General features: G+C 43.6%; 1 protein-coding gene across 4 annotated transcripts in view; it reads left to right on the forward strand.

Annotated features, from left to right (window-relative positions):
- LOC123974871 (solute carrier family 41 member 1-like) overlaps positions 1 to 12,570 on the forward strand; it is a 54,947-nt gene that overhangs the window by 17,711 nt on the left and 24,666 nt on the right. For 3 of the 4 annotated variants that reach the window (XM_046055846.1, XM_046055849.1, XM_046055847.1), the window contains exon 8: positions 2,005 to 2,139. The exons of the other annotated variant lie outside the window; for it this stretch is intronic. In XM_046055846.1, coding sequence (XP_045911802.1) covers positions 2,005 to 2,139 — 135 coding nt within the window. The remainder of the gene's footprint in view (positions 1 to 2,004; positions 2,140 to 12,570) is intronic. 4 annotated transcript variants of the gene reach the window in all.

The following is a 12,570-nucleotide window of genomic DNA, read 5'->3' on the forward strand; positions in this document are numbered from 1 at the left end:
TGTGTGCTGTTCTCACATTCTCCCTCTGTATGTACACATAAACAACAAGGCAAGGAATTTATTTTATTGTTTGTGTACATTATTGTTCAGTGTACATGCTCACATCTGAAACAAACTTTACGTGCTTGATAACTCTCCCACCCCGCAGACATCTACACGCCAATACCGATTTATATTCATAGCGGCAAGTGCTATGTAGCTCCACATAGGGGACACAGGAAGTGACATATAGCACCTTCATGCGGCGTCGGAACCGCGTAGGAAATTCACAGCCGCACCGGCAGAGCTCCAGAATGTGCCACTCGGCCGGCTCACACGTGGACGCGGTACAAGTGCGAGGGCCCGCCCAACGCTGCTTGCAGCTTTAATTATCATTAACACTACTATAAATACTATACCATTTTTTCATTTAACATTTAGTCATTTAGTCTATGGCAACATCACCTTTACTGTCTGTACCTCTGTGTGTATATTGTGTAGGCTGCCTCCTTCCTTTCTCTCTGTTCCTCTCCTGCCCTCTTTCTCTCTGTTCCTCTCTTGCCCTCTCTCTCTCTCTCTCACCCCCAACCGGTCGAGGCAGATGGCCGCCCACCCTGAGCCATGGTTCTGCTCGAGGTTTCTGCCTCTTAAAAGGAAGTTTTTCCTTGCCTCTGTCGCCTAGTGCTTGCTCTTGGTGGGAATTGTTGGGCTTCTGTAAATAACATCACAGAGTATGGTCTAGACCTGCTCTTTTATGAAAATTGAATTGAACTTTATATACGCTTAGGCCAATGATGATCCAGAGAAAATTTGGTGGCAATCGGAGCTACGGTGTAGGAGGAGATGTAAAAAGTGTGTTTTTCAAAAGAGGTTTTTGGTAGGCAGATCTTAACGAACCCTGGGGGTATTTTGTAGCTTACATTGAGCTGGACTTGTGTGAGAAATTTCAAGTCAAGCAAGTTCCCAGTCCACTCGGGCTTGGACCCCTAATAATAAGACTAGTAACAATAATTGTAGCAGAGTGTGTTGAGCAGGAACATGGGGGCAGCAGGTGACTCGCTACCACAGATCCAGACTCCACAGCTCCAGAAACACCTGCAGAAAGTGATAGGAGGAGAGAGGAGAGGGACGAGAAAGCACAAGACTATGGGATCTTATGCAGTCAAACGTGCCTAAACTTCTTAGGGAACATCAATGATAGTTAGATCCATGATATGTAGCTATGTACACCTGTTCTGGCATATTTGAAGACTTATCAATTCGGCTAATGTACCCCATCCCGGTTTCCCATCACTCTGTGTGGTGGGGGACCTGAGTGAGATTAGTAAAGAGTTTGACGAATCATACATGCTTCTGCACTGCCCTATGCATTACCAAGAACGATGGATCGATTCTTTCTCTAATAATCTTTTAGGCTTACTTATAATATACTTTTTTAGTACTTTTATTATTATTATTACTATTATTATTATTATTATTATTATTATTATTAATATTATTAATATATATAGTTTTAAATCCTTCAAATCATCACCTTTTTCTTTTTATTATTATACTTATACATAATAACACATATGTAGGGTTTAGGTCAGAGATGTGAAGTTGTTTTATTGTTTTCCTTACTAGCTGTTCCTCTCCTTGCCTTGACTGGGACAAGTCAAGGCTGGGAGAGGATCTATGTTCCCCAAAACATAGACACTTAGACTGTGTAAATGATTATGCATCCCTTTGCTCTGGGCCAGACATTAGTGACTGTCCTAGGTTTTTGTTTTTTGATTTTTGTTTTAGTACTTCTCTGTTTATTCTCTTTTATTAATAAGTTCTTCAAAAGACAACGTTTTTTTGTAACTCAATTATTTGCTCAGTCCCTCACCAGATATATATTTTATAATTACCACGACAGTGAACACTTCTCCTTTGCCAAGATAATTCATCCACCAGTGGAGCTTTTGTATGTGGTCATCACTTGCATTTTCTCAAAAGCTGTGACATAGTCTGTCCTCTGTCTTTTCTTGCCCTGTGTAGGAGTGGGTGGTAACTTGGTGGCCATTCAAGCCAGTAGGATCTCAACCTACCTGCATTTCTTGAGCATCCCAGGGGTGCTACCCTACAAGATGAGGCAGCACTGGCCCTCTCCCTACATCACATTCTACTCCTCAGGTAACACTTGTAGTGAACAACGGTGTGGCTTTGTGCATTTTACATTGAATGAATTTGGAGCTACACTAAATTCCTTTCTCCTCCCCAGAGAAGAAGGGGAGGGGTCAGAGTTACTTTCTCTAAGTGCTAGCCCGACCATAAAACTGGCACCATTTTGATTCCGAAGCTGATAACGCGGGGACCTGACTGTTAAACTGACAAAGGGACACGAACCAGCCATTGGCATTTCCCTGAACAGCCTATCAAAACTGGCCCCCCAAACACGTTTCCGTGGCAACTGACCTTATTCTTTGTTTTATTACCACATCAAAAAGGAAAACCCCTGTCTCACACAGGTGTGACATGGTCCAGACACTGAACTTTGAATGGCCAAAGACTGCAGTCTCCAAAGACTCAAAGCATTTAATTAAGTTTAATTAAATCTTTAGTTACCTGATTACGTTTGCTTCTATTTGAGTAGTTATGTTAACTGTTGTTGCTGTCCGTGCTGAAAAGAACTTGTGCAGTGTTTTTATTTTCAGCAAGACACTCCTTCATCTAATGTAATCCAAGCTTTCCTCATGTAACCTGAGCTCCCCCAAGTGGACGAAATAAGTATTACATGCCCTCGTTGGAAATGGCGTTAAATGTATAAATATCCTGACCAATAATGTGACAATTGTTTCCTGTTACCAAATGCCTAGAACAGTACAACCGTTCGACCATTGAGGTTCGATTGTGGAAAATATTTGATTATAATACGCGCAAATAGATTTCTTTTTAGACATTAAGTTTAGAAAGGCAGTCCCTCGGGAAACCTGAGACGCCCCCTGGGGAACCACGCCCCAGGCAACAAAAGAGCGACACGCGACCTCTCGCGCTTCTCTTCGCTGTTGGCTCTCTTCCGCTCTGCTCGGCTCCCTGGACGCTTCAGCACGCATCGGCGTGCCTCGCCAGGCGACGCCCTCACTCGGCCAGCGAGACCGGCCTTTTGTTCGCCTGAAGCTACACACCTGAAGTGCCGCGACATCGATCTGCCTTCATGTTTTATTTTCTTTATTTCCTTTGTTTGTTAAAGTTATCAGTCCGTTAAGTTACACTGGACTAATTCAGGAACGACCAAGTTCCATTTTAAGCCTTTTTCGTCGAGCCAACTTCACCGAGGTCAGACCAAGCCACGTGGTCTCGCCAGCTACAACGAAGGAAACCTGAAAACAGCCGAATTGCCAGACGGAGGAGGCGTTTTCAATCAGACACGGAGAACCCCGGAGAATCCCTAGCAAAAAGCCAGGATTGGGCAGCTAGCATGGGACCCGTGCAACAGGCCAAAAGCAGGCTGTCGACAAGCAGTAAGACTTAACACATGTTCTATGATCAGATGTCCATTTTAACTCCTAAAATCATAGCATTAGTTTACTTTGATTAGCTCTTCTATGCCATATGAGTCAAATGCTTCCCACAATCGAACCTCCAGGCTCATTGTTCAGCAAATGTTTATGTTCCCTGTATCCACCCATCTTTTTATCACCTTAGTTAGAGAATAAATTCACTGTAATATAATCAAGAGCTGTGTGTGTTGCCTATTTCTAGTTCCTGCCAAGAGAATTGACCCTTTAGATATGAGACTGACTGACTGATTTAAGATAATTGAGCGATTATTAACTAACTGATCACTAGTAATAATTGTATAATTATTAAAACTACCTAGAGGTCCGGAGATTATAACAACTCCAGTGGTGCCCTGAAACGAGGAAAATTTTGATTTTATGAATATTAATTCATAATTGGGTATCAACTTCTCATAAATTTATTAAATTGCATGACTAAAATTTAGGTCTGCTACACACTGCTGTACTGAATGCATACCTTGACATGTTTCCATAAAATCTTGCGTATTTCACCAAAGCGCCTACAAATTTGACTTTCTAAAAGCCAACAAGCTGTGGCTTGAAAACCCACAGATAATTATCACCTGACTGCTGTTCCCCTCAGCACAAACTATAAAGCTTTTTAGAGACTTTCAACATTGTTTTGGATTTTACTGTTTTGAGTCCCTCTTAAGCAAGGATTATACTTTCCGCATCCTCAAGGCATGACGAAAAAAATCGTCATCAGAGGGGGTATGCGTAGGGTTTGTGCAGGCTGCCAACCGATCTACTGCATATGTGTGGAACGAGTCCGTCAAGTTGACTCCTGAAAGTTGTATAAACAGAAGTAGTCCCTGTCCGTGGGGTCCGCAGCTGTCCGTCTGCACATCCCCTCCAGAGTATATTCGAGGCTTTACCACTCTCATAAGGGTCATCTAGCTTATAAGCTTCCACCAAACCCATTCTATACTACCTACTCAAACCGAAGATAGGCAGGTGGCGAGAAAGACAAAACAAAAAGTGCAATCAATACAAGATCAATGTAGGGGATAGAAGAAGAAGAGCACAGGAAGTGCTTTTTAGAGGTTAGGAGGTGTTATAGGAGGAAGTGTTCTCGGAAGAGATGAGTTTTCAAGAGCTTCTTGAAGTTAGAGAGGGACGCCCCTGCTCTGATGGCGTGTGGTAGCTTGTTCCACCATTGTGGTGTCACAGATGAGAATAGCCGGGACTGGGATTGCTTTCTGTGAAGGGATGGCAGAGCCAGGCGGCGTTCGTTGGAGGAGCATAGCGGGCGAGAAGGAACGTAAGTTTGTATAATAGAGTTTAGGTAGATGGTGCAGACCCAGTAGTCACTCTGTATGCAAGCATTAGTGACTTGAATTTGATTCTGGAGGCCACGGGGAGCCAGTGGAGGCTGAGTAATGGAGTGACATGAGTCCTATTTGGGCTGATCAAAAACCAGACGCGCTGCTGCGTTCTGAACCATTTGTAAGGGTTTCACCGCACAAGCTGGAAGACCTGCTAGGAGGGCATTGCAATAGTTCACGCGAGAGATAACCATGGCCTGTACCAGAAGCTGAGTGGCGTCCTGAGAGAGGTAGGGCCTGATTTTCCTTATGTATTACAGAGCAACGCGGCATGACCAACATGGTCTGAGAAGGAGAGCTGGTCATCAATCATGACACCCAAGTTTCTCACCACCTTGGTTGGAGTGATGGTTGAGGAGTCAATTTGTAGTTTGATGTTATGGTGGATAGATTGCTTATATACATATAGATTAGCCTGTATATGTGTGTGTGTGTGTGTGTGTGTGTGTGTGTGTGTGTGTGTGTGTGTGTGTGTATGTATGTGTGTGTGTATATATATATATATATATATATATATATAGTAGCAGATCTAGGCTACGTAAAATTTTACGGGAATATTAATTTATGCCTCGAAATTAGGAGCACCACCTAAAGATTTGCTTGTCCACCCAAGGCTTTAGGTGCTTGAGTATAGCCTGAGAATTGCACAAATTTCTGGTAATTCATTAGTTGTTACTGGTTCAGTTATTCTGAAATCGTAAACTCTAGTCAATCAGTCAATCTCAAATCTGAGGGTGAGTTCTATGTATAGGGACTCTAGATTCTTAATAACACACACACAACATCATCGTGCTCAAGGTGAATTTATTAACTAACAAAAGAGAGTACAATAGTGGGTAAATGTGGTAATATTACAGGGACAACAGTCAATATGACAACCAGGAGGTAATGAACAGGGTAGCCTATGTAAGGTTCGATTGAATTTCAGTTTATATTGTAGAGGGAGAGAATTCTACGAGTATGAGGGAACGAATGACGAAATTAGGTTGCAGATTTAGTTTGACTAATCTAGGGGTTTATTAACTGTAGATGGAGCCAACTAGAGAACACCAACGAGTCACAGAGTGTGGTTTGTTTTGCCCTACCGCAGGTCCCGTAGCAAGGCTTGACTGCCGGTTGGCTCGTGGAGTTGGTTCTGGCCCGACCCCAGTGGCGTTTCCGAGTTGAGTTCGAAACCGGTGGATTTGGAGTCCTTTGTGGGAAGCGCTTGCAGCAACGGGCCATCAGCCCAGGCTTTTACTCTGATCTCAGTTCGTTTGGTGTCGCTATAGCGGAGCCCACTCAGGGTTCTGTCGTCAGAGCCGTGGTTTCATTCATTCAAGGCCATAAATGAAGGCTTCTGAGTTTCTGGTCCAAACGATTGGACGAGGTTGCAAGAACAAAATCAAATAAACTCACACATTCGCCCGTAGGTTCGCGAGGCCTCTGGAATATTGGCTATGTAATGTTGCTGAGATTAAACGGGTCTGGGGAAGGTTTCACCCAGGCAGCTCCCAAAACAAAAATCAAAAATCAAATCTCCTGCTAAGAAAACTGGAATTCAGGGTCGTAGCTTTCTCAGCTCGTCTGAAGGAAATTTAAGTACGAAACAAAAAAAATCGGAATTTCAAAAGTAAAGGAAGTTAAGAGAGCGTATACGTTTAGTTTCAAGAGAGTTTTAGAAGAGAAGAACAAGCTTTTTTTTTAGAAGAGAAGGGAAGACAAAAGACAGCAAGGCCTTTTATTGACTTCATTAGGTAGTGGTGACGTCAATTTTGGAGTGGATTTCAGGGGAAGTCCCTAAGGTGTTAACTTTTGGGGTAAAGAAATATAGTTGCGCGTATTTCCCTTTAATCTCTCTCTCCACACATATCGACATTTGTAAAAATACTCAGTTCTAAACATTCGGATAAAGACAATTAAAACGAGGCTAAACACTATGGAAAAAGGTTATAATCGTTATATAAAACGTAACAAAGCTTAATTACCTGTCCTCAGTATACTTGCTGGTTACTGGTTTTATCAAGAGACAATTTAGATGTAACCGTGGCAGCAAAATTTCGTTTATGCAATTACGTGGTGATAGGTAGACCTACTTAGCGATCCTTGTCGGTGTAAGCAGAGTTTTAAACACTTACGTGTTATACCTTTCCTGTCCCCTTGGTGGCGCTCGGGTCTAAAAGCGTCTAAAGCGTCAAAAATTAGACCTTACACCTTAAAAAACAAATAATAGTAAACTAGATATTAAAAAATAATACTAGTAAAAAACGAAAAGAAGAAAAAAAAGTGTAAAAAGAGTTGTAGGTAAATAAATAAAATATTAAACTTTGAGTGACATTTTAGAGTGTATCATGTGTGAAATACTGTTAAGAATTGTCCTTATATTACTATTCGTTTAAAATGATATGCAACATGCTAAACTATGAATTATTGTGATGTCTCTAAGAGGTCTCTGCTCTTTCACCATGTTGCTATATGAGGCAAGAGCAGAGCAGGTTTGGCATGTGTAATATGTCTTTGAGTTCACCAGAGGGGGGCGGGGCTGTTGCTCTTCTCACCGCTGCAGCGTAGTTCAGTCCAATAGGCTGCTGCTCCTGTAGTCTTAGTTCTGCCGTTGGGATGGGGGGGGTATAGGACCTCCAGGCTGGGGGGCTCTCTGGCTGGGTATCAGTGGCCAGTGTTGTGTTGGCTGTGGGTTGGGATGTTGATGATGCGGTGTGTTTGGTGGCCTGGCCGTCCTCTCTGACGGCCGGGGATGGATGTATGGTGGAGGTCTGGATGGTCTTGGAGGTCTAGGAGGTCTTGGAGGTCTGCGTGGGGTCTGTGTTGTGTGGTTACCCCTTGGAGTGGTAGTAGGGCTCCTTCCAAGAGCAACATCCTTCAGGGTCCTAGCAAGGGTGGGGACTGCATTTCTGTGTAGGTGTATGTTATCATACAAGTAGTCCAGGTGCAGGGTCGGGTGGTGGACCAAGAACACGTTGGGTTTGAGGGCACAGTCCCTGGAGAGTCTGATATTCACTCTGTGAATAGTGTGGGGGTGGAAGTCTCTCCTGTGCAGCAGTGTGGATATAACTATCTTGCTGGTAGGGAAATTGGTGGAGGCTTGCTCAATGACTCTCCCCAGAGAGTCTGCCAATCTGTCCTGCTAGGACCTTAAGTGGTTGGTGCCTGTATGGATGATGATGTAGCTAGGTGAGCCTAGCTCAGGCACTGTTAACAGCTCCAGGGCTCTCCTGGTGTTGGGGCACCAGATCTTCTCCATTCTGTGCCTTGGGAATAAGGTCTTTTCATCCAGGAACTTCCCATTAGAGTCCATGAGGAGGATAATGTCAGCCCTTCTGCCTGTGTGTGTTTGTTCAGTCTCAGCTGTCGGGTCTGGATGTGGAGCTGTGGTGGTGGTTTCAGGTCTGGAGCTCCTAGCCGGAGGCTGGCTAGAGGCCGGGCCTTGGACAGGTGCGGGGGTGTGACTGGCGTCTTGGCTTGGGATGTTTGTATGGAGGCAGCTGGTTGGTACAGGGGGGGGATTAGAGTCTGCACCAGGCTGGATGTGGGGGGGGGAGTCCTCGAGGAAAGGGCTGTGTCGTCCTTCAGCAGGTGTGGTGAGAGTTTGGCTGGATGTGGTCTGGATCTGAGAGGTGGGCACAGGGGGTTGTGTGGAGTTCAGTCTGGCTTGTAGACTGAGCCTGTCCCGGTCCTGTAGCTCTTCTCTCAGAGTAGCCAACTCAGTTCTGCAGTTGTCTCTGTTCTTCCTAAGTTCCTTCACCTCCTCACTGAGATGATCCAGCTGTCTTCTCTGATGAGTTAGTTCTTGTTGAAACTCTCTCAGCTGTGAGTTGACACTGTCCTGTTCTTTCTTGGCCTGGAAGTCACTGACAGTAGGAGAGGTAGGCTGCTGTTGGTCCAGCTGCTCTGATCTGTACCAGTTCTATTTCCATCTGGGAGAAGTGTTCTCTCATGATGTCCAGGGCCTCAGAGTGCTGAAGCAGGAGAGGATCAGTGTCAGCATCTGCAGGCTGTCTGTCTGGAGCAGGGACAGAACAGGACGGTTTGACTTCCAGGGTTGGAGCGATGCTTGCGAGGACCTCCTTCTCCTTCTCAGCTCTCAGTCTCATAGCAGGAAAGTCGAGCTCAAACTGTCTCAGGTCGCCTTGTATCATGGCAGTTCCATTTTTGAACAGGTTTACTGTTATTCTGCTGGTGTCAGAGTCATTTTCTTCTAGTATACTTATTTTCCATCCATTACAAATGCCTGCTCTCTTTATTGCTGGGTAATGAGAGCTGAACACATTCAGCCAGGCACATGGTTCATCCATCCAGAAGATTAAATTGCAGGATCTTCCATCTTTGTAGTGGTCCAGGAACAGAATTTCTGGTCTTTCTCGAAGTCATGTATGTATATATTTTCCCCTTGAAGTTTTGCTTTTGATAGCTGGGGGGTAGTGAGTGGGCTTGTTCCCAGTAAACATTTTGTTCTTTGCAGTCAGTGCTCTCCTACAAATAAAAGCTGTAGTTGTTTTTTAAGGAAAAGGTCAACTAGCATATTTGAAGAACTATTACTACTCAACACATACAGATACATAACACATTAAAACAGGATTTTTTATGGCCGCTTGCCATAATGCAAACACATTTTTTACATCTCCTCCTACACCATAGCTCCAATTGTCACCAAATTTTCTCTGGATCATCATTGGCCTTAGCGTATATAAAGTTGCATAAAGCTTGTTGATAGCTCCTTTCGTTTTCAAGATATTGACCAATAAACATGTAAAGGGTGGGCTCAGGACATAAATAGACAAGAATCCGCAAGTGTTGGTCCAATCATCACAAAACTCACAGTATGTCCACATGAGTGCCAGAAATATGCCTTGAAAGTCTCATTCAAATCCACCACTAGGGGGCGCTATAAATGCATCGTAACTGGACGTGGATTGATACAAATCAAGCTATAGATCAGAACATTGTTGTCGAGTTGTTACAAAACTTGCAGGATGTGTTTAATAACAATGTTGAACCGTATGTGTGAAATAATTTTGATGGCGATATTGGGGAAGAAAGGTATGAACCCGCGAATCACCGCTTGCGGCTATATTAGCGATTGTTTTTGTGTTGGCAGTCTGCTTTTCTCCATTTGCTGTGAGCTGGAATGAGCTAGAAAGCTGAAACTTGGCACAGTAACTCTAACAGATGTGCTCGCACTGTCACAGAAATATTAAACCAATTTTTAAAGGCCACCTAATTCACACCATAAGTCCGATTGACTTGAAATTTCTCACAGAAGTCCAGCTCAATGTGCTCTACAAAATACCCCCTGGGTTCATTAAGATCCACCTACAAAAAACATCTGCCATTTTAGTTTTTTTTCATATAAAGGGGCGTGGTTTAAGACATAAATAGACACAAATCTGTTGGTCCAATCATCGCAAAACTCACAGAATATGTGCACATGAGTGCCAGAAACATACCCTGAAAGTTTCATTCAAATCAAACACCCGAGGGTGCTATAAATGCAACAAACTGCAGGGGATAAAACACAAAACAGGCTACAAAATGCATGTTGTTTGTCCAATCAACACAAAACTTGCAGGATATGTCTACATCAGCACCTTACACATACCTTGAAAGTCTCATTCGAATCCACCACTAGGGGGCGCTATAAATGCATCGTGGAATGATACAAATCAAGCTATAAATCAGAAAATGGTTGTCCAAGTGTTACAAAACTTGCAGGATATGTTTTATAACAATGTTCAACTGTATTTGTGAAATTATTTTGATGGCGATATTGGGAAAAAAAATATGAACCCGCGAATCGCTGCTTGCGTCTATATTTTTTATTGTTACTCTTTGTTGACATGGAAAAGGTAACAAAAAAGCCATGTGAAAAGTAATTATATTTAACAAATAAGTGAATTTTCCTCCCAGAAACTGTGTGTGAAGCCAGGTACTGTTTTCCTGGATGGGGCACTTAATAAGTGGAGGGTATGGGGGTCCTCCCCCAGAAGATTTTGAGCATTAAACACATCATTCCATGCATTCTGGGGGAAATTTCTGCTCTAGTTTCTGCCTTTTCTGCACCAATTTATGGTGGAAATGTCTAAAAATTCAGGTGGCAGGTGACAATTCAAAATATATAATTATAATAGAATATAATATAGTGAAGCTCTCAGGCATTCTTATTGCTTTTAAATATTTTTCTCCTGTAGATCAACTTATTTAATATCATCCCTGCTGAGTCAACACACATGATTAAATCTTACCTCCTCTTTTGTGGGGAAGTAACCTATTTAAATGTGTTTGTGGCCCCTTTTCATCTCAGTAATAAATTAATCTAATCTTAATTTTAATTCAGTTATTGACTGGAATTAATAACTTATCATAACTCAGGGTTTCCCACAGATGACAGATACAGCATGTTAGCCTTGAAAACCAGCTGTATTCTAACATTAACTTAGCTCTCCTCATTAACTAGGCTCCTTACATGCTTGCTAATAACTTTTAATAGCTGGGTCTCCAACATTGACAGCATTGTTTTGGACAGATTTGTGCAGCTGTGTTAACAGGGAGAGAGAGACGAGCGAGAGGATGTGCTGCGCGAATACGCGCTGCCTGCAGCTCTAATACGATTTTAAATAGGCCTTGTAAAATAAAATTGAAGATCAATATGTGGCGATCAGCGTTGATAATGTGGCAGGCCGCCACAAATAAATGAATGTTTGGGAAACACTAACTTATCTGCTCATGTTCAAAACTTTCTGCACATTCAGAATCTCTCCCACAAACTGAGTTCTCTGACATGTACTGTATTATGTTACTGATTTGCTGGAAGTATCCCCTCGACCGTCTGACAGACACAGAACTGAATGAAACGAGGAGGTGCTCATGGGAAAACGAAACTAACCGACAAAGACCTGTGATCAAACACAAATCTCATGAATAATTCCACACAGGTTAACTTCAGCACCTCTGATAAAGTGCCGCTTACAATCCCCAACAGAGCAAGACAGGGCTTCAGTTTTTAATGTTCCATTTTTATAGCCTACTGAAACTACAGTATATGTCCGCTTTGGCACAAACTGTCTGCGACTCACAGCGCGAGGTGGGTGCACCTCAGTCGCTGGTGTCGCAGCGAAGTTGCTTTCAGGGTGAGTCCGACAACGGATAATCCTCTTGTAAATGTGTAACCACTGCGATAACAAGTCGTTCCCCTTCGAGGGAACTCGAACTGCGTTGGTTACGACACTATGGGAACGCCTCTAGGCGAAGCAGGTCTGAACGTGAATGAAATCACTCCAATCCTATTGGCTTGTTGCTAGAACGGTACGGTGTGACGGAATAACCGGAGGAGTATAAAGCACACCTGTACACACTCATCATTAGCTTTTTTTTTTATTCAGCAGGCGCTCTGTATGTTGTTTGAAGAAAGCTCCAGTCCTACAAGCAGTATGTCTTACCTGAAGAAGAAGTCTACCAGCATGTCCGGCAACCAGATGTACAGAAGGTGTGTTTTTTCTTGCCCTCGGTACATCACGGATGGAGATTCTGGAGATGAGATGTGTGTCTCATGTTAGGGGATGGAGCACGCCCGGGCAGCTCTCGAGGGGGCTGCCTGCGCCCGTTGCGAAGCCCTTTCCGTGCGGGTACTGAGGTACAGCATGGCTCTCTTTTCCGAGGATGGCCGGATGTGTTTTCCCCGTGGCGCGGGCCCTGCGGCCGCTGAGGCGGCCCGGCGGCTTCAC

The sequence above is a fragment of the Micropterus dolomieu genome, linkage group LG08 (assembly GCF_021292245.1).
Source record: "Micropterus dolomieu isolate WLL.071019.BEF.003 ecotype Adirondacks linkage group LG08, ASM2129224v1, whole genome shotgun sequence".
Lineage (NCBI taxonomy): Eukaryota > Metazoa > Chordata > Actinopteri > Centrarchiformes > Centrarchidae > Micropterus > Micropterus dolomieu.